This window comes from Symphalangus syndactylus, chromosome X (assembly GCF_028878055.3).
Source record: "Symphalangus syndactylus isolate Jambi chromosome X, NHGRI_mSymSyn1-v2.1_pri, whole genome shotgun sequence".
Lineage (NCBI taxonomy): Eukaryota > Metazoa > Chordata > Mammalia > Primates > Hylobatidae > Symphalangus > Symphalangus syndactylus.
This window is the reverse complement of record NC_072447.2, coordinates 31,230,088-31,256,110: the sequence shown is the minus strand read 5'-3', so window position 1 is coordinate 31,256,110 and position 26,023 is coordinate 31,230,088. Positions and strand designations below refer to the sequence as shown.

General features: G+C 42.1%; 1 protein-coding gene across 7 annotated transcripts in view; it reads right to left on the bottom strand.

Annotated features, from left to right (window-relative positions):
* Positions 1 to 26,023, bottom strand: part of REPS2 (RALBP1 associated Eps domain containing 2) — a 207,737-nt gene that overhangs the window by 14,011 nt on the left and 167,703 nt on the right. For all 7 annotated transcript variants that reach the window (XM_055267321.2, XM_055267322.2, XM_055267326.2 and 4 more), the window contains 3 exons: positions 5,344 to 5,427; positions 3,841 to 3,986; positions 282 to 387 (listed from right to left, as the gene is read on the bottom strand). In XM_055267321.2, coding sequence (XP_055123296.1) covers positions 282 to 387; positions 3,841 to 3,986; positions 5,344 to 5,427 — 336 coding nt within the window. The remainder of the gene's footprint in view (positions 1 to 281; positions 388 to 3,840; positions 3,987 to 5,343; positions 5,428 to 26,023) is intronic.

The window sequence follows — 26,023 nt, the reverse complement described above, 5'->3', positions numbered from 1 at the left end:
CTCTGACTATGCAAGAACCAACCCATGAAACTTAAATACAGTAATTCTCCACCTTCCAAAAAGGGTTTGAGAACAAAGAGGCAAGTCTTATCAACAGGGATGGAACTAAATGGTCAGCCAATGGTCACATCAGATCACTGTATATGATAGGTATGGAGACATCACTATGTACCCCACCCAATAAATATGTACAATTATTATATGCCTATTAAATTAAAAAAAAAAACTTTTTAAAAGCCAGGGAAAAGCCTGGTCATCCAAAGCTGGGACTCATTCCTTACCTTGAGCTGCTGCTGGAGCTCACTGTTCAGCCGAGCCAGCACTGCGTTTGCCTCTTTATTTTTGCGGATAGCAGTTTGAATGGCCTTCTTCTGTTTGGAAGACTGCCTATAGAAAAGCACAAACACTTCGGTGAAAAAGGACTTAGAGGTCTGGACCCTTGAGGGTCAGAACTCTGATTCATGAGAGGTGTTAAACTAACAAGTGGTTAACAACACAGGGCTCCAAAAATAAAATCTCATATTCACAGGCGGTCAGGAAGATAGACAACAAATGAAACCAATTTGTTGGGATGAATTATTTACACCTGAAGTAATTCCCATTTTATAACTTGAATAAAAGCTGTGAAGTGGGCCTTTTCAAACATTTGTGTTCCATTTATTCCAAGACATTTTAATAAGTATTTCTTCCTGACAAACCATATTAACTGGAATGCCCTTTTTGTGTAAGAATTAATAGCACTTAAAAGACCTGCAGGTGTCCCCTGTGAACAAGTCTGAAGGAAAATAACACAAGAACCTTCTTTTTATCAAAAATTCTACATTAACTTACCCAGACTACCTACCTCTACCTTATTTATTATTAGGCATGAATGCCTAAGTATATGTGTGTGTGTGTGTGTGCATAAATGTGCACTCATGTGTATGTGCATGGACCAGCATATATCTGTGGCTCTTGAGAAAAATACAGAACGTTTTAATACCAGTATTTCCCAATTAACAGCAAATTCACAGAACAGGCATAACCAGAGTGACCACGCATCCTACTGTACCCATTACAGTCTCCATTTAAACTGTCTGTCCAGCATAAGTACATTAGCGCTCTCTTTACTTTTCAAAACCGTCCATGGTTGGGATGATAAATCAGTGTGGTTACCACAGGGATAATCTACAACCTTTCATCCCACAGCAAGAAACACCGAATTCTTAGAGCAAAAGAGCAATTGATGTTCTCCTAGAAAAACAACCATATGTGCCATTACTGGGAGATGGGTTCTAGACAAGAGCAACTGAACTAGAATGGACTGTGACCACTGTACAGATCTGATTAATATTGATAATTGGTTGGGTGCAGTGGCTCAGGCCTGTAATCCCAGCACTTTGAGAGGTCGAGGCAGGATGATCACTTGAGGCCAGGAGTTTGAGACCAGACTGGGCAACACAGTAAGACTCCATCACTACAAAAAATAAAATGAAATTGGCTGGGAATGGTGGCTCATGCCTGTAGTTCCAGCTACTCAGGAGGCTGAGGGGGAAAGGATCACTTGAGCCCAGGAATTCGAGGCTACAATGAGCCATGATCATGCTACTGCACCCTAGCCTGGGTGACCGAGTGAGACTTTGTCTCTAAAAAATAAAAATAAAAATAAATAGAAAGTGAAAAGACAACCCACAGAATGAGAGAAAATATTTACAAAGATGGCTCAATTTTCTCATATATCTGACAAGGGAGTTGTATCCAGAATATATAAAGAACTCATAACTCAAAAATAAAAAGATTAATAATCCAATTAAAAGTGGGCAAAGGGTGTGAATAGACATTTCTCCAAAGAAGATAAACAAATGGCCAATAGGCACATGAAAAGATCATCAATGTCATTAGCCACAAAAGAAATGCAAATCAAAACCATGAGATCACACTTCACACTCACTAGGATGGCTATAATAAAAAAAAAAGGTAAGTGTTGACAAAATGGAGAAATTGGAACCCTCATACATTGCCAACAGGAACATAAAATGGTGCAGCCACTATGAAAAGTGTGGTAGTTCTTCGAAATATTAAAGATAGAGTTACCACATGACCTAGCAATTCCATTCCTAGGTACAGACCCAAGAGAAATGAAAACGTAAGTCCACACAAAAACATGTACACAAACAGTATAGTGGCATTACTCTTAAGAGCCAAAAAGCAGAAATAACCAAAATGTCCATTGACTGATGAATGGATGAATAAAATGTGGTCTATCCATACAATGGAATATTATTCAGCCATAAAAAGATAAGTTCAGATTTATGCTACAACTTGGATGAACCTTGAAAATATTATGCTAAGTGAAAGAAGCCAGTCACAAAAGACCACGTTTCATTATTCCATTTATGTGAAATGACAAGAATATGCAAAGCCATGGAGACAGAAAGGAGATTCATGGTTGCCAGGGGCTGAGGGGGAAGGAGAGAATGGGGAGTGATTGCTAACGGGCATGGATATTATTTTAGGCATGACAAAAGTTAGATTGTGGTGATGGTTGCATGACTTTGTGAATAAACTAAGAACCACTGAATTGTACATTTAAAAACATGAACTGTATGCTATGTGAATTATATTGCAATAAAGCTGTTATAAAAAAGAGAAAAAGAAAAGATCTCTGTATGAACTCCACCAGATGCCCTGACATCTACTCTGGAGACTGTTAAGCCACTGCTGACTAAAATTGACATGAAGCTGAAATTAAAGTGGAGTGCTGGGGTAAAACATGGAAGAAAATTGAGCCATCTTTGTCCCTGATAGGGATTCACCTTCCAGGCTTAACAGGGGCTGGAAGATGGTCAAAGTTCTCGGTGAAAGTGATGAACAAAATATACTTCCTTTATGGACTGATACCACCAGGGACCTGTCCATTTGAAAAAAAGAAAATCTTCTGAGGGAGAGGGTTGCAGAGATTCAGAATGGGACTTTGGCTTCAAAGACAAGTTACTAACATTTCCCACAGAACCTGCTGCTTTTCGTTCTACAACAGTGGAAGCAGAAGAAAATCTGCAGCAGCATCTGAGACCTGCAAGACCCCAAAAGCAGGGTCATGATGGGTCTTGAGCATTTATGTTAGTGACCGGTCAGGCTCACTGGCAGTCAAGTGACAGGAGCAGGTTTCTGTCCTCAACACCTCCCTCAATTTCACTACAAAGAAACTGAAGCAAGTGATGGCTCTTCTCAAAGCCAAAGTTTTACAGAGAAGGATAGTTTGTCCAGAGCATCATTGTCTCAGTCCCTGGCCATGTCCACAGGTGTCTTCACCCTCCCTCTAATACCTGTTCCAGCTGGTTAGATAAATATAATGGAAGTTCTGCATGTATCCATTCTGTGCTGAGGCGACCAACAACAGAAACTCTTTACGGAGATTTTAAAAGAATCACATACCACACCTACCTAAAGTGTGTCTGTGGGTGAAGGAGCTAGCCATTTGCCCTGAAGGAAAAGGAGATAACACAGGCAGAGAGGCAAAATTGCCACTTACAATACTTTCGTCTTGCCAGGAAAATTTGGGCCCTCACAAGGAAGAGGAGTAGGAAACAACAGAAGGTGAGAGGAAGGGAAAGAAATCAAACCAAACCAAACACCACAGCCTAGGACTTGCCCGCCCCTTTAGGTCAGGTTAAGCCCTATAGCTTATAAAGCCTTCTATGTGACTGGGAGACTTGAATCCCATCACAGAGATGAGCAAGATAAAATTTACAACCATGAAATCCTTCTGTTGGTGTGCATGTAAATGTCAGCACATTTACATATCCGTGGACATCTCAGAGCGAGATTCCTACCTCACTCTTGTTTATGTGGTCTACTTACTTTTGGACTGTTGGATGAGGTTTCATGGTTGCTGCAGAAGCTGGCCCACTTGCAGCAGTGGAAGGCTCTTGGTTTTCTGTAGCTTGATTTTCTGGTCTGAATTTCCTACGAATGGGCTTTGATGGTGGCTGAGAATACGGTACATCCTGTGGATTTAAAACAAAATAAAAATTAAAAAGTTAAACATTTTAATGTTCCCTCCACTCTTCCTTCCAGTGTCCCACATTCCTTTAGCCCCAACCCCAAGATCAGGAGGGTACTCTATTTACTGACCCATGGCTCAGCAAGAACTGGGGGGACACAGTCATCAGAGTCCAGTGGTCTTCCCTTTTTTCTTTTTAAATGTTTCAAGAAGTCTATTACTTCTTGTCACCTGAAACTCACACAGACCCTGTGTGCATCTCACACCATGGGGCCTTTCCTAGCTGAAGACAAGATAGGCTCCTGCCTCACTTTGAAGCCTTTTAAACCTAAGTTTTGGCCAGGCGCGGTGGCTCATGCCTGTAAATCCCAGCACTTTGGGAGGCCGAGACGGGCGGATCACGAGGTCAGGAGATCGAGACCATCCTGGCGAATACGGTGAAACCCCGTTTCTACTAAAAATACAAAAAATTAGCTGGCCTGGTGGCGGGCGCCTATAGTCCCAGCTACTCGGGAGGCTGAGGCAGGAGAATGGCGTGAACCTGGGAGCTTGCAGTGAGCCGAGATCGCGCCACTGTACTCCAGCCTGGGCGACAAAGCGAGACTCCGTATCAAAAAAAAAACAAAAAACAAAAAACAAAACAAAAAAAACCCTAAGCTTTGGAAGTTTTTAAAGGTCTTAGTCATTTGCTCATCATTCTCCTATCCCCAATTCCTACATAAAGTCAAGAAGAAGAGCCACAGTGTATTCTGGAAGGACACAGTTGGCCTGCTTCTTTGGAGGCCTCTACCTCACCTGTGCTCCTAAGCCCAAGGCCCACTCTCTCTGAAGGGAGAAGAGCCTGGGAGAAGGACGAGAAGAAGGTGAGGAGATGAATGGAGAGCATGATGAGTGAGGGGTACTTACTGAGCAAATTAAAGGTGACCCAATGGCATGGCTGGTTAGATGCCAGGTGAAAATGCCATGATGCAAGAGGAAACCATGGTACAAAGACCAAAAAGGAGAGACTACCCCACCCCAAGAGGTGTTCACAGAGGCTTAGCAGGTGGATGGGATTTTGCTAAAGACATCTGTCCCTCCCCAGAGCCCTTTTAGCTCTTACCATAAACAAGGCCACCATGTTTAGCTGGGGGGCTAAGGAGGTTGAGTATGTACTGTCATGTACAAAATGCATTAAGGGTCAAGCCCAGGAATCTTCAGGACCCCAGTCTTCACAAAGAACCCACATTCTAGGAAATCTGGATCATTGACATTCATTTCAGGACACAGAAACCTTAAAACAATAGATCAGCTAATAGAGATAAGAAGCCCAGGGGTGGGACTCGCAACGCCATCTGACAGCATCCTCAGGCTGACTTTACCTTCTTTGCCGGACTACTTTCTGCAGCCTGGGATGGGGCTCTGCTCAGCTGTGGGAGTAACTCGGCCTCCGACACTTGTTCAGACTGTAGCAAGAGATCAGAGAGAGGACAGAAATGCAAAAACACAATCACCTAAATATATAATAAAGAACACTTAGGAAGATAGTCACCAAGGGAAAACTGATTTAAGCCAAGTTGCAGCCAAGAATGCTTACATCTGCTGATCCTTGGGAAAAACCTCCCATAGATGCTGCTATTAACCCTCCCATCCCTCCTTCCCAGATTGTTCAGCCTTAGGAAAAGGAATCATGGGAATTTCTTCTGTAATTGAACATATGTATTGCTAAAAAACTAATGCTTCGCAACAACAAACTCTAAAAATAACAAGGCTTATCAGAAAAACAGGGTTGAAAAAAAGATTTTAACTTGAGCACCAACAAAAACAATCATCACCATTAAAAACACTGATTTTTTTAAATGTTAAATTTCTAATAAAGAAATACTCTATGAGCAGTGTGAAGAAGAAGAGGTAAGAACTATACCCCAGGCCAACCAAAGCCCACGTGCTGCTGCATCCCCGGATCCAGCACCTACATTCCACTGCAGTCACCACCATCATGCCCAAGAGAAAGGCTGAAGGGGACGCTGAAGGAGATAAAACCAAAGTGAGGACAAACCACAGAGAAGATGTGCAAGGTTGTCTGCCAAACCTGCTCCTCCAAAGCCCAAGCCTAAAGAGGTCCCTGCAAAGAAGGGAGAGAAGGTAAAGGGGAAAAAGGAAAAAGCCCATGCTGGCAAAGAGGGGAATAACTGCAGAAAATGCAGAGGCCAAAACAGAGCAGGCACAGAAAGTTGAAGGCGCTGGGGATGCCAAGGGAAGTGTGTGCATTTTTGATAACTGTGTATTTCTGGTGACTGTGCAGTTTGAAGTATTTTTTTTATTAAGTTTTATAAAAATGCAGAATTGTTTTTATGTTTTTATTTTAAGCCATGTTGTTAGCACACCGAACACGTCATTGTTGTTTTATGGAGAAGGGGTATATGTCACTAATAGAATGTCTCTGAGGCCAGGCACAGTGGCTCATGCCTGTCATCCCAGCACTTTGGGAGGCCGAAGCAGGTGGATCACCTGAGGTCAGGAGTTCGAGACCAGCCTGACCAACATGGCGAAACCCCGTCTCTACTAAAAGTACAAAAATTAGCCGGGCGTGATGGTGGGTTCCTGTAATCTCAGCTACTCAGGAGGCTGAGGCAAGAGAATCACTTGAACCCGGGAGGCGGAGGTTGCAGTGAGCCGAGATCGTGCCACTGCACTCCAACCTGGGCAACAAGAGCGAGACTTCGTCTCAGGAAAGAAAAAAAAGAAAAAGAATGTCTATGAAGCTGGACTGATGTGGAGAAAACACCTTTCCCTTCTAGTTTTGAAAGACATCTTCTTGGCTCCCAGAAAGAGGGACTGTCTGACGTTGACACACAGAGTCACCTTCACTCAAAGGCCTTGTGGTGTGGAGAAACAAATTCCTCTTTATGTCCCCCTCTCCCTCTCTGCCTTCAGTATACACTTAACTCCCTCAAACCCAGATACCTGTTGGGGTCTGGCCCCCAGTAACTGGTTACCAGTCAGGCTGGCAATCTGGACTTTCCAGCGAGAACCCTTGAAAGACCCGTGCTCTGTTTCTAGATTGTGGATCTTCAGATAAATTCTGCCATCCCGAAAGTCAGGGTCAGCTCATGAAAAGTTGTTAAACAGCACGTTGAATGTGAAATGTCAACCCTCACTCTGAACTTTCCCTCTTCAGGGTACCAAATGAAGACTTCATTGGGTTTTACCATGGCTTTCTGATTTTGGAAGTCCATTGAAGGAGGGAGTCTGAAAGTTGTATACTGTTAATGATTGTCGCTCATGTCCTGCCTGAAATACCATGATTGTTCACAAAAAGTATCTTTAATAAAGCTGGACACAAGTTTGGAAAAAAAAAAACACTCTAGTAAATATGGCCCTTCTTAAAAAAGGAAGGGGGACTGTGGTCAAAGGAGTTATCAGAAGGGTCGAGGGTGCTGAGTGGGATGGAATCAGTGACTAAATTCACCAAGATTGGCAAGGAATGTCCCCAAAGCACTTCAAGACAGAGTGGGTGCCAATCAGCCAAGTGGAAGAACACAGGGTGACTGCACCTCAGGAGCAGCTCTTTATGTCCCCCATTTCCCCCAGTCTTCTGCCTTCAGCTGTGTTAGTCTGCTTTCAGCCACTAGTAGCCAGTGATGCCAAAACATTCATGTGCTGAGAATGAACCCTACATATGAAACAACGTGACTTCTACATCATACTGATACCAGTCATCTACTGACCCACAGATAATCCTCATTACAGAAACACACATTGTAGCACAACAAACTGACTTAGCATGCCCACTTCATTGCTAACCTGGCCTTCTCTAACCTCCTTCAGAGCATGGCTTCTTCCTCTGACTCCACTGAAATGGCTAGCTCCCAAGGGAGCTAACATACCCCCATTTAACACATTATGGCTACCTCTTCTCGTCTTCTCCTCATTGATCTTCTGCCCAGTATAGTACCTTTGACTATCTTTTTTAAACTCCTGCCCCTGGCATCTGAGAAGCTGCAATTCCCTAACTGTAGTTATTCACTCTTTTTCCTGTTTTAACTCCTCTTATCCCTCAAATGTAGGATTTCTCAAGGTTCTGTCTTTAGTTGCTCCACCCATTTTTCCCTCCCTGTTCATTCTCTCCCAGGGTAATCCCATCTGTTCCTACATTTTATCCCAAGCAATTCCCCATCTCCTCTAAATCCGCTATGCAAGCACTCAATATTCCTCACTTCTAGTTCCAACTAGTTCTTATAGCTTTCTCCCTTCCATTAAACATAACTATACTGTTGTTGTTGTTACTAATAGGTACTATGATGCACACAACACTTACTATGTGTCATACATTGATCAAAGGGCTTTGCATGGATCATTGCAATTCATCATCACAGCCCTAGGAAGTAGTTATTATCCCCATCTTATTGGTGAAGAAATTGAAGATCAAGAAGTTAAGGAACTCACCCAAAATCACACAAATAGCAGAGTCTGAACACAGGCCTTGATTTCCAAAGCTGAGCTTATAACCACTATGCCATACAGTCTCAGGTACTCTCAGGCCTGAGTGTTACTCATTCAAGACATATTTATTAAGCAGCTACTACAAGCAGGCCCTGTGCTAGCACTGGCACTCAAGGATGAACAAGATACAGATCCTGCTTAAAAGAAGCTTGAAGTCTAGTGGCAGCAACAGGGAAGTGACAAAGCCAACTTGCTTCAGTGGACTGTGGAGGGCAAGTATGCGGAATACAGAAGTACCCAGTCTCATGGGTCGGCAAAGACTCAGGAGCAGGTGATGTCTCAGCTGAGGCCTGGGCTAAAACAGCAATGTGTGGGAATGGTGAGAAAGACCCAAAAGTAAGTTCACAAAGGGTCTCCCATGCTCCAACATCCATAATTTCAGCCAGGGCTACCACAAGAACACTAAGGTCAATCCCCAAGATGGGAAACACAGGAGAAGCAGGAGTGAGGGGGAACTCATCTTTAGGCAGACTGAGTTTGAAGTACCTGGGAAACAACCAAGCAAAGCTGTCCAGGAGCCATTCACTGTCAGGAGTCTAGGGAACACAAGCCCTCACCCTGCTTTCCCTGGAGGTTCATACAAATGGAGGCATACTCCAAGCTCTATGAGCCAAAAGTCAGTTTTATTAACAGCTGAGTGAGGGCCCAGTAACCACCTGAATGCAGGGCCTCCTGTGAACCACGCTGAAGAATGCAACTTGAACCTGAGGCCCCTTCTTGCCTTTTACCTAGAAATCTATTGCTTGGAAGGTAATATATGTTCTGGCCCAAGTCTACGCATGCAGCCTCCTGCAGGGACCACAGGTATGTAGTAATATCTTGCAGCAGACAGGCAGAGAGAGGATAATAATTTCAGGCTCTCTGCCTTTCAGTTAGTTGGTTCTCCTCCATCATCAGGTGGACAGAGAAGTGTTTGCTCTACCACTCCATTCCCTGGTGAGATGAGCAAAGTCTCCTTGTGGAAATATCAAAGGAGATGATAAATGGACCCTTTTTCAACATAAGTGAGGATTCCAAAGCACAGCACAGTGTCTTTGTTATTGCCTCCTTTTCTCTTAAACATCTCTAAAAACACAAACAATACGGTGGGGGATGAGGAAGCAGCTGTGAGATGTGTCTTAAAATGTTTTTCATTTGCAAATGTACCTTCCTGAACTTGTATGCAGAGGCCTGGGTTTTCCAGCTCTATGTCTGGTAACAGACCACTGCATGGTGTTATGTCAGGCTAAATCTGACCATCAATCCCCTAAATTGATCCATCTATCAAGCATTCGGAGGAGCGAATCTCAGGAGGGACCTGGAACACAGGCATTAGGAAGGTCCCAGAATAAGGCACAGCCTTGACAGAGCCAGACATTATCCCAGGAAAAGAGATGGGCAAAGATAACCGGCTGTGTGATAAGAAAAACTAATGAGATTTAGGCATGTAAAAGACCCTCTTCACAGTAAGCTTTCCTTCATAAAAATAGTTTGAGGCTTATGTTAGGCTTGGGATGTGGAAAGCAGAATAAGGTGGGGAGGTTTCTTTGCTATTTCTTGAGACTTTTCTAAGTTACCAACTTTGGAAGAATGATAATCCAAGAAAACAGGGGGCCTCAGTGGTTCTCTTCCTCCTCTGTGTATTTGGGGTCACAGGGAACAACTCTGCCAACACAATAGGGCTTTGTCCAAAAGTTTTGGTTTTCTGAACTGAAATCCAGTGACTGATTCTTGTGGGAAAAAAACAGATATATGGATTACAATTAATATAACAAATGGCAGTTCTGCCCTCATGGTTCCATGTGTAACAACATGTACCCAGTCAGGATGTGACAAACCAGGAAAATGTACTTTTAGCAAAGAGCTCACTGAAATGTGAGCTAGAGTTCCTTTTAAAAATATATATCTAATATTGTAATATTAATACTTCCTTATTCACAAATGGCAAATGTACCTTCACTCTAATTTTGCAATGAAAATCCTGGACTTAGACAGTGCTGCCACTCATGATGTGGCAAACTGTCCTGGGTCTTTGACCATTCCCATGGTTGATGGGACAGTATGATCCCTGCTGAGCTGGCTTCCCAGAAATGGACACAGGTCCAGAGAGGCTAAGCATTTTTATGCATTCATTTATTCAATTACACAGATATTTCTTTCATACCTCTGGTATGTCAGGGACCATGGTAGGTGCTTGGGACATGGGTAGGGGGAGGCCCACTGTAGTAGGTGCTGTGTTGGCCCCACCTGGGTCACCTTTCCCTGGCTGGCACACCATCCCCCAGCTGCTCTGAGTGTTAGCTACTGAGGACTCACAGCCGCCCTCTTCTCTAGAGACTTATTCTCAACTAATGGGAGCCTACCTCCCACCCCCACCTCCAGCAGCCTATAATGACTGACTTAGAGAAGGATATAAAAGGCCAGTCCCCTGTCTCAAACAGGGTTAACTCCACTATGCAATTACGTACCAGAATCCTGCCTGTGTGGATTAGGCCAAGGTCAGATTTTTTCTGAGACTATATCATTGCTTGGCTCCTTCCCCTTCCCTACTTTTCTTCCCTCTCCTCCTTCCAGGTTTTTTCCTAAAGAGCACTCCTTCAACAAATCACTTTTCAAGAATCCTCATCTCAGGTTCTGCTTCTAGGGAAGCTGACCTATGCAACGTACTCCCAGGAGAGGGGACTGAAAGCACTCTAGTATGCGCCTCCTTGTTGTCTCTGTTTCTATCTCTATCTCTCACTCTCATATCACTTGTTCTGGAGACAGTCAGCTGCCACATTGTGAGGACATCCAAGCAGTCCTAACAAGGGGTCCATACAGCAAAGAAGTGAGGCCTCCTGCCAACAGCCCTGTGAGTGAGCCATCTTAGAGGTGGATCATCAGCTCCAGTTAAGCCTTCAGATGACTGCAGCCCTGGAAGACATCTTGACAGAAGCCTCACAAGAGGATGTGACCCAGAACCACCCAGCTAAGTCACTCCCAAGTTCCTGACCCAAAGAGACTGTGAGTTCGTAAATGTCAGTTGTTTTAAGTTTCTGGGGGGATAAAAAGGCATCCTGATATATCTAGAATTTGGGGACTTGCAGGGTGGAAGAAGGGTGAGGAGTCAGGAGAAAAATGGGAGAGCTGAAGCTGGAGAAGGGCAGCAGGGGGTAACACATGGTTTCTCAGACCTGGTTTGTTCTGGGTCATTTGCTAGACACTCAACACCATCCCCCATTTCCATGCCCTTCTCTACGCCACAGCAGGCAGAAGCCTGGAAATATCTACTCCTTTTCTTAAGTAACTAATTCCTTAAATTAAATCTCTTCCAGTAGGAAATACCAGGAGTAGTTTCTGTTTGCCCAACCAGATTGACACACATCCATCCTGAGGATCTGAGCTTATCCTGAGGGCCACAGGGGCCACTGAAGGATTTGAAGTAAGGAATCAATCTGACTAGATTTGTATTTTACAAAGGTTATTCTAGATCCAGTGAGTAAAAAGGACTAGAGGCAACTCATACCTGGTGAAAAGGAACCTAATTCGAATGCTGAAAAAGAAAAGATGATGGTCATCTAGGCCAGGTTGGTAGGAATGGGTTCGGGCTGTCTTAAGAGCTACTCGGACTGGAAATTGAAGACACCCTTGGCCATTTTTGGAATGTTGTGAGTGAAAGAAAAGATAAGGACACATGGAACCCAGGTTTGGATCCTGGATAATGGGTAAATGGTTGAGAGATAAAGTAGTTTAAAGCAAGAGGCAGGAATTATGGCAGTACGGAAACAGAATAAAATTAGGCAGATTTATCATAAAGCAGTGCTAGAACAACCCATATATATCTTCTTCTAGTAGCATCTCTGAAAGGGGGTACCAGGAAGCACCAGTTCCATGAATTGTCTAGAGCAGGGATTAGCAAACCTTTCTGTAATGGGCAGATAGTAAATATCTTAGGCTTTGAGGGCCAGACTACCTCTGTAGCCACTCTGCAACTCTCCTGTTGTGCTAAAGCAGCTACAGACAATACGATGAATGGGCACAACTGTGTTCCAATAAACTTTATCTACAAAAAAAAAAAAAGTGGTAGGATAGATGAGGCCTATGAGCCATAATTTGTTAGCCCCTGGCCTAGAGGGAAGAAGAATCTACAGATAAGCTTAGGAAACACTGCCTGGTCTATCTCCCCCTTGGAGATTCACTGAGCACATAGAACATTACACACTCTGAAATTCTGAACGGAAGTCACTTGCCTTTGCATAGCCCATCAGTTCCCAAATTTATTTGGTTTCATCTCCTTATTCTCATGTAATTTCTATTAACATCCTGAAGAACAAATGTTCTGTGGAACATACTTTGAGAAACACTGACTATAGACTGGATTTTAGAGGAACAAAGGAAGAACATTCTATTTGACTTGAATGCCAAATGCCATATTCCACACCTAACCCTTGGGGAGGTGCATTCTCCACTGTGGTTGGCAGATCCAACTCCAGGGGCCCCTGTTGCACTCCCCTCCCCTCTCGCTTTGGCTTAGAGTATGGAGGCAGGGTGAGAATGAGGTTGCTGCCTGGCCAGAAGGGGGTCCCTTCTCCCTGCGGTTGCAGCTGTTGCTGCTGCCAACTACTTCTCTGCATGAATTTATTTACAGGGCTCCTTTAAAACCTCCTGGACAAAAACACAATAAAAATAGTTAATTATAATAGTTTAGGCAGATGAACACGACATTAATAAATTATGCATTTTTTAAGGAGTTTAAAACAGTATGTCTCAGATTCCAGTTCCACTGAGGCAGGTTAGCTTTACAAAGGTCCCACTGGTCCCATCTGAGTCCAAGTACTCATCACACTTATCACCTGGGCCACTGCAAAGACTTCACTGGGTCTTTTTCCAGCCTTCAGTTCTAGTGCAGTCTGATCCACCCTGCACACCACTAAGAAATTAATCTTGTAAAGCACCATCTAATCAAAATGCTTTTTCTCAAAGCCCTTCACTGGCTCCCCAGGGCCTATGGCATACAACACAATCCCTCAGCCAGTTAAAGGTCTTCCATCCTCTGGCTCCAATTTACCTCTGCAACATAACTGGGTTAGTTCGCCCATATGGAACCTGCTCCAGGCATATAGGTATTCCCCAAATCTTCAAGCACATTGGAAGTTTCTCCCCAACTTAATTATGTTTGTTCTAGACCCTCTAGCCCAGTGGCTCCCAAATATAACCGGAGCAGGATAATTATCTGGGGAACTTTTTATAAATTCAGACTTGTAGATGCTATTCCAGACTTCCCTCATCAGAATCCCTTAGGGATGGGGCATTAGAAACTTATATTTTAACAAGCACCCTAGGTGATTTTTATGCAGCCAGACCATATCAACTGGGAACCACTGATGGTCCAAACTCTTCATTTAAGAGATGAGAAAACCAAGTCTCCAAGGCCCTAGTCTGGGCAAGTCCACAGGTGCTCTTGCAAAACTAACTAAGCTTCTTAATTGTTTTCTCATCCATTCATCATAGAGGGAGTGGGGGTATATGCCACATGGTTCTATAGATAAATATTTGCAGCTGGGCAAAATCTTCAGCAGTAAGATTTTGTTTAAAAGTCAAATTTGCAACAACAAAAAAAAGTCAAATACCACTTAAAAAATAGTCTGGCTGGGCATGGTGGCTCACGCTAGTAATCCCAGCACTTTGAGAGGCAGATCACTTGATGCCAGGAGTTTGAGACCAGCCTAGCCAACATGATGAAACCCCATCTCTACTAAAAATACAAAAATTAGCTGGGCATAGTGACACACTCCTGTAATCCCATTTATTCAGGAGGCTGAGGCATGAAAATCACTTGAACCCGTGAGGTGGAGGTTGCAGTGAGCCGAAATCTGGCTACTGCATTCCACATTCCAGTCTGGGTGACAGAGCAAGACTCTGTCTCAAAAAAAAAAAAAAAAGAAGTCTATCTGTAGAACTTTGCCAAGGTGTGGATAATAGGTAACTTTTTTTTTTTTTTTTTAGGTTTGCAATATTGGCAGGTCAGAAAAACGAACTCAGGCTTTATCATCCAAGGATCCAGGTGGATTCCAAGAATGGGGATCACAAAGGCAGCAGCTAAATTCTAGGCAGACGAGAAGACAATCCTGCTGCTGCCTCCAGGGCCTTTCCAGCATTCTGTCAGTATTCTAAATGTCATTTGGTGCCTAGTTTTCACCTGTCCCCCATCTCCGCTGGGCAAGAACACAACAGAAAGCCATTTGCTAGACCCAGTCACAGAAGATGTAGAACCAATGGCGCAGCACACCACTGTTCCACCCCATCATTCCCCAACCAGGCTCAGAGAGAGGGGTAAATAGAGCCTCAAGAAGGTCCAAGAGACTGAATTCTTAGCAAGAATGATTACCGAAATCCATGACTGAAGTCACCTGTGAGAGACAGAACATGATAAACGAATGGTAAGCACCTGGAGGGCAGGATCTGTCTTGCTTCCCTATCATTTTCTTGATACCTAAGCTGAATGCCAGCAAACAACAGGTCCTCTAATCAATGTGTGGAATAAGCCAGCAATGAACCCAATACTGTTTCATGTTCCACTGGAGAAGAGGTCAGTAATTCATCCTTTGGTAACTGCACCCACAAAGCACAGAACAGTTAGAGGATATAGGCTCTGCAGTCAAACCCAGGCTTTCTGCTTGCTCGTTGTGTGAGCTGGTCACATGCTTAGTCTCTCTGAGCTGCAATTTCTTCATCTGCAAAGTGGGATAATTCACCTAACTCACAATATTGTGAAGATTAAGCAAAATATCTGTCTAGTGTGCTAAGCACAATTACATAGTAACTGTTCAACAATAGCAGCTACTATTATCATTAGGATTAAAATTATGATTGGTTTCCCAGGCATAGTTCCTCCTACTGCAAGCAGCAGCCAATCCAACATAAGGGCATTTTCCTCCTTGCCAAACAGATGAAAACCTAGCCTGAGAAAATGCTGGCTCCAATTTAGAATATAAGCAGATCCCACAAAGCAGGCTATCCACAGTCTAAATCTGTGCCACTGGATATTACTGCTACTAATATTGTAGGGGAGAAAATCTTAAAAATAAAAGCCCTTTCAGACTTTCATGTTTCATGGCTGCTTTAACATAGATATCTCAGGCAGTGTGCAGTGAACATCTCTGGTGGGCATCCCCCTCGGTAGAACAATCCAACACTGGAGACACTCAGGAAAACACTGACAGAGGGGCTCAGGAACAACTTTGGTGAAAGTGGGTACCAGTGACTATAATGGGCAACTAGTTGCTGGATTCAGCAGTCACATGACAGAATGCCTTGGGGATTCTTGGAACCCATTAGATTATGGACAACATCCATGAGACAGACTTATTGTTACAACTAAAGGACTATGAGCACTTTATTTTGGTCTAAAAGACAAATATTTTGACCATGACCTGGGTTTTGTTCTTCTATGTCCAGTTTCTAGTAATGGAACAGAAATCTGAGTCAAGTCTGAACTGCACTCTCTATATCACATACCTAAAGCCATATTATAACACCATCTGCAGAGTCAACAACATGAGCCTCACAGGTAAGGTGATCTAAAGCAGGATTCTCTAGAGACTCACGCTCCCCAGGGATGAGGTTGAAGAAAGATGCCCCATGCATGCCTCTTGCCAAACCAAAGAGACCCTTACTAAAACAGGCACCCACCAGCAGCACAATTGAAAGGTACCTCATTATGAGGCCTTTAGAAATCCTTTCTGTTGGGCCCCAATTCCTGACATATATAGGCCTGGCAATAACAACAAATGTATATACAAATTTCAAAATGCCTCAGAGCCCTGGCCTATGAACCGATGTCTTATCACACTTACAATCTGAATTCCTTTCCTGGTTCCTTTGCTCTGTGTATCAGTGTGATGGAGTGTTAGAGTAACATCCTTTCTGACTTATTGATAGTTCACACTTAGACTGTGATAAATGTCCCCTTTTGGGTTGACACAGCCCTTCCTGCATGAGCCATGTCCATCAGAATAATGTGGCTTTAAAAATTTTCAATTAGAAATAGCTGGCCAGAAAGGGAGCTATAAAAATTATGTTAAGAGTTAGGAACCATCCATAAAATAAATTCAGCATTGATGAGGACGTGGAACTGGAGTGGGAACACCATTAATGGAGTGTAAATCAGTACAAACACTTCGTAAAACTGTTTGGCAGTACCTACTAAAGCTGAACATATGCCTACACCATGACCTAGAAATTCTACTCTTAGGTATATAGCCAAGAGAAATGAAAACACTCATCCACTCAACAACTTGGATATGAGTGTTCACAGTAGCACTATTCATAATTGCCCAAATCTGAAAAGTATAAAAATGTCCATCAATAGTAGAAAACAGTGTTATATTTGCACATACAATGGAATACTATACAGCAATGATCTCAACTGCACACAACAGTATGAATAAATCACACAAACATCATTTAATAAAAAGCCAGACAGAGTATATACCGCATAATTCCACTTATATAAAGTAGAACACAGGTCAAACTAATTTATGCTGTTAGAAGTCAGAACAGTGGTAACCCTAAGAATAAGAGATAGCGACTGGAAAACAGCACAAGGAGGGCTTCTGGGGTGCTAGTAATATTGTTTCTTGATTTGGGTGCTGATTATATGCATGTGTTCTGCTTGTGAAAATTGAGTTGCACATTAAATGTGCAACTTGCTTTTCTACATGCATATTATACTTCAATAAAAAGTGTTTTGGGCCGGGCACAGTGGCTCACGCCTATAATCCTAGCACTTTGGGAGGCCGAGGTGGGCGGATCAACTCAGGTCAGGAGTTTGAGACCAGCCTAGCCAACATGGCAAAACCGCATCTCTACTAAAAATACAAAAATTATCTGGGTGTGGTAGCACATGCCTATAGTCCCAGCTACCCGGAAGGCTGAGGCAGGAAAATTGCTTGAACCCGGGAAGTGGATGTTGCAGTGAGCTAAACTGCTTGAACCCAGGAAGCGGAGGTTGCAGTGAGCTGAGATCATGCCACTGCACTCCAGCCTGGGTGACAGAGTGAGACTCCGTCTCAAAAAAAAAAAAAAAAAAAAAAAAGTTTTAAAAATCCAGTAGAGCCAATTTCCTGTAATGTACTTAAAGTGCCACCTAGTGGCACAAGTTAAACGTAAACAAGAGGGAAGTTTTGCCCCTAGCAACTTCAAAAATATGACCCCATTTCTAATAGCACATTCTGGGATTGGGCTAAAACAGTGCCCTAGACTAAAATCACTGGCATGATACATAAAGAAAAAAAGCTCTTGTTGCCTGGCACGTAGAATCCTGACACAAGGATTCAGAGGCAAGGGAAGCTGTCTACCACAGAGCATGCTAGTGTTAGTGAGCCGATGATACACATCTCTTCCCAGCTCCACTTGCAGTCAGCATGGTGGGAGCATAAACAACACAGACAGCAACAACGGCTGCAAATTGGGGCTTTCCCCCACTCCGCAGGGAAGAAGGTTTACCAACACACCACCGGGTGATACCTACAAAATTTGCTGGGCAGAGCAGGGTATTTAGGAGGAAGTTGGGAGGAAAAATTCCTTTACCCCGTTTTCTCTGGACAGGCTTGTTTTCTTCTTCCTCTCCTTCAAGGTACAATACTGTGATGAGGCCTAGTCTGGCTTCTTTTAATTATGCTTGCGAAACAGGGTTGGGGAGGCCTATCCACTGCAGGCCTTTGAAGCTGCCAGTTATATAAAAGATACTGCTCAGAATTTTGCTAGTAAAGTCTGAAAGACAGATCATATCAGTCAAAGGTCCTCAAGGAAAAATCAGAAACCACAGACACAGGCATATGATCCTTGAGATAAGAGCAGCAGGGTTAAAGGCTGATGGGGAGGCCTATCCATCTGTCCACTGGTTCTTCTCATTGCCATTCTTTTGATCTATGGCAGGATTCTCAAGACTCATTTTCCCTGATGGAAAAGGTTGAAGATGCCCTATGCGTGCCTCTTGCCAATTGATTCTCCTTCACATTTCCATTATTTATAGAAACAGGTGACCATATGGATTTGGCCTGTATGCTGTAGTTTGCCAACTCCTGACATAGGCAGAGAGATAGCCCATGAAAGGTCACAGATGAGGGTAACAATGTGCTTTGACCGCAAGTGCTTTAGTGAGCCACTTCAGCACTCATTCTGAGCTGGTGGCAACTAATTTCTAGCTATCTGGAGTCTGTTCTGTGTTTGCCAACTAGACCCCACCTCTGTTTCACTAGGCCTGTGGTGATGATAATTATAACAGCTAAATGTTATTGAGGGTTGACTATGGCACCAGGCATCATTCTAAGTGCTTTAGAGATCTTCACTCATTTAATCATCATAACCCTATGAAAATGGATACTACCATGATCCTCATTTTACAGATGATGAAATTGAGGCACAGAGAGACTAACTTGCCCAAAGTCACAAAGCCAGTAAGAGGCAGAGACAGGATTTGAAACCCCAAGCCCATGCTCTTAAATCCTCTGTCAGGCTGCCTCCCTGAGCCCAACCCCTCGTTGTCCTCCATTGTCCTTTCCCATTAGCACAGTAGCACATTTGGGCATCCTCCCAATCCACATCTGCTCCTCCCCGACCCCCTCAGGAGTGCTTCCTTAAAGTCACAGTGTGGGCCATGCACAGTGGCTCACGCCTGTAATCCCAACACTTTGGGAGGCCAAGGCAGGTGGATCACAAGGTCAGGAGTTCCTGACCAGCCTGGCCAACATGGTGAAACTCTACCTCTACTAAAAATACAAAAATTAGCCGGACTTGGTGGCATGTGCTTGTAATCCCAGCTACTTGGGAGGCTAAGGCAGGAGAATTGCTTGAATCCGGGAGGCAGAGGTTGCAGTGAGCCAGGATCGCGCCACTGCACTCCAGCCTGGGCAATGGAGCAAGACTGTTTCTCAAAAAAAAAAAAAAAAAAAAAAAAACTCACAATGCGATAGGGGGTGGCAGAGAAGAGAAATGAGGATTCCATTGCTCAGAAACCTAGAAAACCACCATAACTGAGCCCCCAGGGGGAAAACTGGGCTATATTGTTAGTTATTAGAAACATGGTGACCAGTTTATTGCCTACAACCTGTGTCAATAAAGCATTAAGAAATGGGTTTAAATGAGACACACAGAAAATGACTCAGTTCTAAGAACCATGAGAGACTATAGAATAGATAGTGTTGGGCATGACTGCTGTGAGAGGGTGACGCAGCATAAAGGAGCTACAGGATAAGGATCACATCACAATCTTTGTGCTCCTATAGTTCTCAGCAAACTGTGGGCCTACAGTGAGCACATTCCGTTAACATCTGATGAAATGATTAGATGAACTTATGGCATCTTCCAGAAGAATGACACTAGCAGAGTGAGCTTTATATAATATAACAATATCATGGACATAATACAATGAGGAAGAACCTAAGAAAACAAGTCACCAGAAGTGAGTTAAAGCTAATTTTTAACTAGTGCCATAAAATAAAATGTATCCCTGACAAAGATAGTGTGTCAGTTTGATTGTTAATAAAGTAATTGTGAGACGTGGTTTCACAGCACAGCATAGTAGTATAGTAGGAGCTGGCACACTGGGGCTAAATAGCCAAGGTAGGAATCGTAGCCTTAACTCTTTCTTTCTGTCAGTGACCTCAAGCAAGTTGCTGAGGTTCTCTGTGCCTTGTTTACTTATCTGCAATGTTAGGATAGCAATAGAACCCACCGCACGTGGTTGTTGTGAGGCCTAAATGAGTTAATATTTGTAAAGCATCTAGAAGAGCATTGGGCACTCTGTTGAAGTGCTTGATAAATTAATAAAATACATGAAGAATCGCAAAGCCTCTATGGTTTGTGTACTCTTAAAATCAATTTTGAAATGCATAAATATTTATTATGCAAAAGTTCTCTTTCTGTTCCCTTTTAGGGGGTAGGATAAGGGTTACCCTTGGCCTTTTGCTACATCAAATATGGCCCACAGACCAAATGTGAAGGCCATTTTGGCTAAGATGAATGTAAGTCTGCACTGGGGAAGGCACTTTAAAAATAAGCATTTGAGATTAATGTAGGAAAGAGTTCACATTTAGAAAATTATTGGTGGGCATAGAGTGTAGAAATTTAATCAACTTTTACTTAGCAGATCTACAGTTAATTTTTGTGATGTGTAGTGAATGATTTTTCTCTCTCTACATGCTTATTAAATTTCTAGCACTTCCCCAGAAACCCCCTTCCAGCCCTTTTCTTCCACAGCAGGCTGGCTTACTTACCAACTGCGAGGCCCAAGTAGTTAACTTCTGCTCTCTGAATCTCAACTTCCCCTTCCATAAAATGATATGCAATGACAGATGTGAGGGTGTCAGCATGAAGTGTTAAAATTTAAAAGACTCAGTCCCACTCAGAAGCAAGATAAAGGTCCCTGTGGGGCCAAATCACAAAGTGGTAGGTCAGGCAGAGGGTGCAGAAGCAGACAGAGGCAGCTGAGAGCTCCTAATAACAGGGACTGGTACAAAGCTCATTCCCTGATGCCAGAGGCTAAGGTATCACTTTGCTACCTGTGAAGCTGCAAAACCAAGATGAAGCCTGTGGAGACGCTCTGAGTTGCCTACTTAGGAAAGGAACTGAAGCAGACATAACACTGAAGCCTGGTTCTGGGCTAAGCACTATTGGGTGCCATCTACAAGACCCCTGACACCTGCACCAGATGGAAGTGCTGTATTTCAAGTATAAGAATCAGCTCTTGACTGGAAGCCATGGATGCCAGGAATAGTTGGTAGAGACAGCCACTGAACTAGCAGAAAGGGAGGAGCTCAGAGAACTGAGAATGAGATTGAACTCCAACTCAAAATAAGCCTACAAAACAAAATTCCCAAAAGCATGGTAGAACAGCCAAATAAAAAAGGCAAATTCGCTCCTGACAAAAACAAAAATAGAACAAGTTAAAAATAACTTTAAGTATTTTAGAATCCTCAAAGTTAAAAGTGGAGAATAGATCCTAAAAAAGAATAGATGGGTATAAAACAAAAATAGGGAAAAATAAAACAAGAACAGGTTGTTATAAAAAAGAATGGATTATAAAATCTAGAATCAAAGAATAGTGATAGAGTCTTAATAACAGAATAGGAAAAATTCTAGGCTATATAGTTATGCAGAGGATTTTTAATTTGGAAGATGAAGATTTCATCCAGAGCAAGCCCAGAAAGATCACAATATAAATAGATGAAAGTGACAAGGTGCGGTGCTCACATCTGTACATCCCAGCACTTTAGGAGGTTGAGATGGGAGGACTGCTTGAGCCCAGGAGTTCAAGACCAGCTTGGGCAACATGAAAAAACCCCATCTCTACAAAAAATACAAAAAATTAGCCAGGTGTGGTGGCATGCGCCTGTAGTCCCAGCTACTCAGGAGGCTGAAGTGGGAGGACAGCTTCAGCCCAGGAGGTTGAGGCTGCAGTGAGCCATGGATCATCCCATTGCACAGCCTGGGTGACAGAGCAAGACCCTGTCTCAAAAAAGAAAAAAAAAAGATGAAAGACACATTACTAGAGTTTTTTTTGAAATGTGTTGACAGAAATACAGTTAGTTCAAGAAGAAAACAGAAGAAATAAGTAGAGAAGCAAAACCCACAGAGATATCACTAAATGTCCTAAAATTAAAGATGAATTTCCAGAAGGAAAATGCATGCCAAGTGTCACCTGGCATAAACAAATTTAAATCTAGGCTTAAACCCATCACAGCGCCATCAAAACAGAACACTGAAAATAAAAATAAACTTTTAAAAGCAATCCCAGAGGAAAGACAAAGCTGCACCAAAGGAATAAAAAATAGATTGACAGTACAATCCAGAGCAGTGGCAGCAATAAATGCTAGAAGAGGAGGTAATGCATTCAAAATACTGAGGAAAAATTACTTCCAGTCTAAAATTCTGTACACAGCAAAATTATCTAAGAGTGAGGGCAATAAGAGTTTACTATCCAAAGAACACAGATTTAAAAAATGACTAGATGATAATACTTCAGTACACTATTTCTTTGAACCTCACAATTGCTAGAGTCATCGTAACAATGTAATTATGCAATATATGTCTTATCACTATTTCTGAGAGCTGATCTCTAAAAGTAGTTTCCAAAGATAGGTAAATTATAAATGAGTTACCTAAGCGATCCCTTTAGACCCCTAAAAAGAGTTAGTAGAAATTCACTAAGGAGCTAAGAATCTCAAAACCCTACTGGGAAGGGAACAGTGGCTAATCTAAAAGTAATTCAAAATCCGACCACTGGAAAGGGGCCAATTACCATGCACCATGGATCTTCAAGGTCACCCTCAGAGATGAGAAAACCTTACCATCAAAGGTCTACCATATACTTAAGTGGTACAATCAGGAAACACTTCTGTATTCAGCTGTTACCCCTCTTTTCTACTGTTTTGTCATGTAGTCATTTTAATAGATGCCTAATATTCTAATTAGGCAGATATACATTACCCTTGACCAGTGCCTTCTTCCTAGACATTAAGGTGGTCTGTATTGTTCTTATTTTTATTTATAATACTAAAACAAATGTCATCATAGAACTTTTCCTTTCTTTTGAATTAGTTACTAGGATTAATTCTAAAGACATTTGTTGATAAAGAGCAAAATGCTGAGTGCTTCTTTCAAAAAGAAGGAAGGGGGACAGGCTTACACTTTTCTCCTCCATTCCAATGCTGGTATTTCATTACTAATTCTCACCTTCTCTTCTCCTTGCACTTATCACTATGGCCATTTCCTTTGTCTTTTGAATTTGTCATTCAGTGCCAACTGTTTGAGAATAGTTTTCAAATTTAAGAAATCCTCATAAGAGAACTTCCAAAACTCTTGAGATTCAATCAACACAGGTTGGTCTGAAACAGAATTGTTTCTTCGTGATATATGAATCTAGAGACATGAGTAGCTCTGAGCATGTAGAATCTATGAACCGATTCTACAACTAGCGAACATACAGTAAAAGGTACTGCCAAAGTTAACAAAGGAAAAATGCATTACACAAAACAAGCATTCCACTTGAATATTCAACCTTGATAAATTTAAATCAATGTTATCTAGGGCAAATGATAAATTTATCAGAACCTGATTTTACTTTAAAATAGAGCCCTTTATTTTAACCAGAGGTTAACACATGCTTAATTATACTCTTGGTCAGTCTAGCTAAAGTTTTGTCAATTTCGTTGATCTTTGCAAAAAATCAACTTTTCAACTATTTTCTCTGTTGTTTTTCTGTTCTCTATTTTGCTTATCTCCACTCTACTCTTTATTATTTCTGTCCTGCTAGCTTTGGATTTAGTGTGCTCTTTTTCTTCCAGTTTCTTTTTTTTTTTTTGAGACGGAGTCTCGCTCTGTCGCCCAGGCTGGAGTGCAGTGGTGCAATCTTGGCTCACTGCAAGCTCCGCCTCCTGGGTTCACACCATTCTTCTGCCTCAGCCTCCCGAGTAGCTGGGACTACAGGCGCCCGCCACCATGCCCGGAATAACATTTTTTTTTTTTTGTATTTTTAGTAGAGACGGAGTTTCACTGTGTTAGCCAGGATGGTCTTGATCTCCTGACCTCGTGTTCCACCCGCCTTGGCCTCCCAAAGCGCTGGGATTACAGGTGTGAGCCACTGCGCCCAGCCTTCTTCCAGTTTCTTAAGGTGTAAAGCTAACTATTGATTTTGGATCCCTTCTTTTTTAATGTTAAGTGTTTATAGCTAAAACTTTCCCTCCGAGTACTGCTATCACTGCATCCCTTAGGTTTTGGTATGATTTTGTTTTCACTCATCTCAAGGTCTTTTCTGATTTCACTTATAATTTCTTCTTTGTGTTTTTAAGAGTATGTTAATTTCTACATATTAGTGAATCTTCCATTTTACTTCTGTTATTGATTTCTAGTTTCATTCCATTGACATCAGAGGAGATGTTTAATATAATTTCAATCTTTTTAAATTTATTGAGACTTGTTTTGTGGCCTAACACATGGTCTATCCTGAAGAATATTCCAAGTGCACTTGAGAAAAATGTCTATTGTGCTGATGCTGAGTGTTCTATAGTTATCTATGAAGTTGAATCATGGTATTGTTCAAGCTTTCTATTTCCTTATTGGTCTTCTGTTTACTTGAAGTCTCTAGTTCACTGTCATGCCAGTCCTCTTTCCTCTTTAAACCTTTCAAAGTCTTTGTTCTGGCCAGGCATGATGGCTCACACCTGTAATCCCAAGGCTTTGGGAGGCTGAGATGGGAGGATTGCTTGAGCTCAGGAATTTGAGACCAGCCTGGGCAATATAGGAAGACCCTGTCTCTACAAAAAATAAAAACATCAGCTCAGTGTGGCAGCATGGACCTATAGTCCCAGCTACTCAGGAGACTGAGTCCCCTCAGCCCAGGAGGTTGAGGGTGCAGTGAGCTATGATCGCACCACTGCACTCCAGCCTGGACAACAGAGCGAGGCCCTGTCTCAAAAAAAAAAAAAAAAATTATCTTTCCATTATAGTATTTCTGGGGGTTTTAGTTGTACTTAGCAGGGAGGAGCAGGGAAAATTAGTCCAACCTATCTTGTCCCTCAACTGTATTCCTCATGTTTTATCTATATTACAAAAAATATTCTTGAACAGAGAATACAAAATAGAATCAGACATCTTAGCACTAGTAGGATCCCTCTAGTCCAATCTTCTTATTTTATAGAAGGGGCGATAGGTCCATGAGACTAACTTACTTAATTCCCACAAAGCCACAGAGCTACACAATAGCAGGACTAAGGATAAGACCACAGACAGACACATTCATATTACTACATTCAGCACAGTGTGGTACAGCTTTCAGTATGTTCTTTCATCATCACAAATGAAGGTACAGCCTTGGTTTATATCTTCTTTCCTTAATCACTGAAATACTCATTAACATGTTGTGACATGGCACATGGATACATATGTAACAAACCTGCACATTGTGCACATGTACCCTAAAACCTTAAAGTATAATAAAAAAAATAAAATAAAAAAAAAATAAAAACATGTTGTGATTTTCAGCTAATCTACAGCATACACTGTAGGACAGAACAAAGTAACACTTTGGAGGAAAATGAAGGTGGCAACTTAGGTGATATATGTTTATAAATTCACTTTGGAATAATTTCTGATTTTCTAATACATGTATGAATAGAAACTATCTTGATACATATTAAATTCATATTTTGATGAGTAAAAATTAGGATGTTGTATATGCCTTTGAAAGTTCATAAATATGCTTTAACAGGCAGTATCTTAAGGTGATTCAATGACTTTTATATATTACATGAGGTCATTTGAATATGTTATAGCAAGAGATTTCATGATGTTTGGTGTTTATTCACGGAGTTTTAATTTGATAAAGAAAAAACAAACATGCAATTTTAAAAGCAGTGACATTTCTCTATTGCTTACATTAAATAATGTTTCTTGCTATTTTCTTATAGATATTTGAAAGTTGACAACAATATAATACAGGTTAAGTATCCAAAATCCGAAAATGCAAAATCCAAAATGCTCCAAAACCCAAAACTTCTGTTGTTGTTGTTGTTGAGACAGTCTCGCTCTGTCACCCAA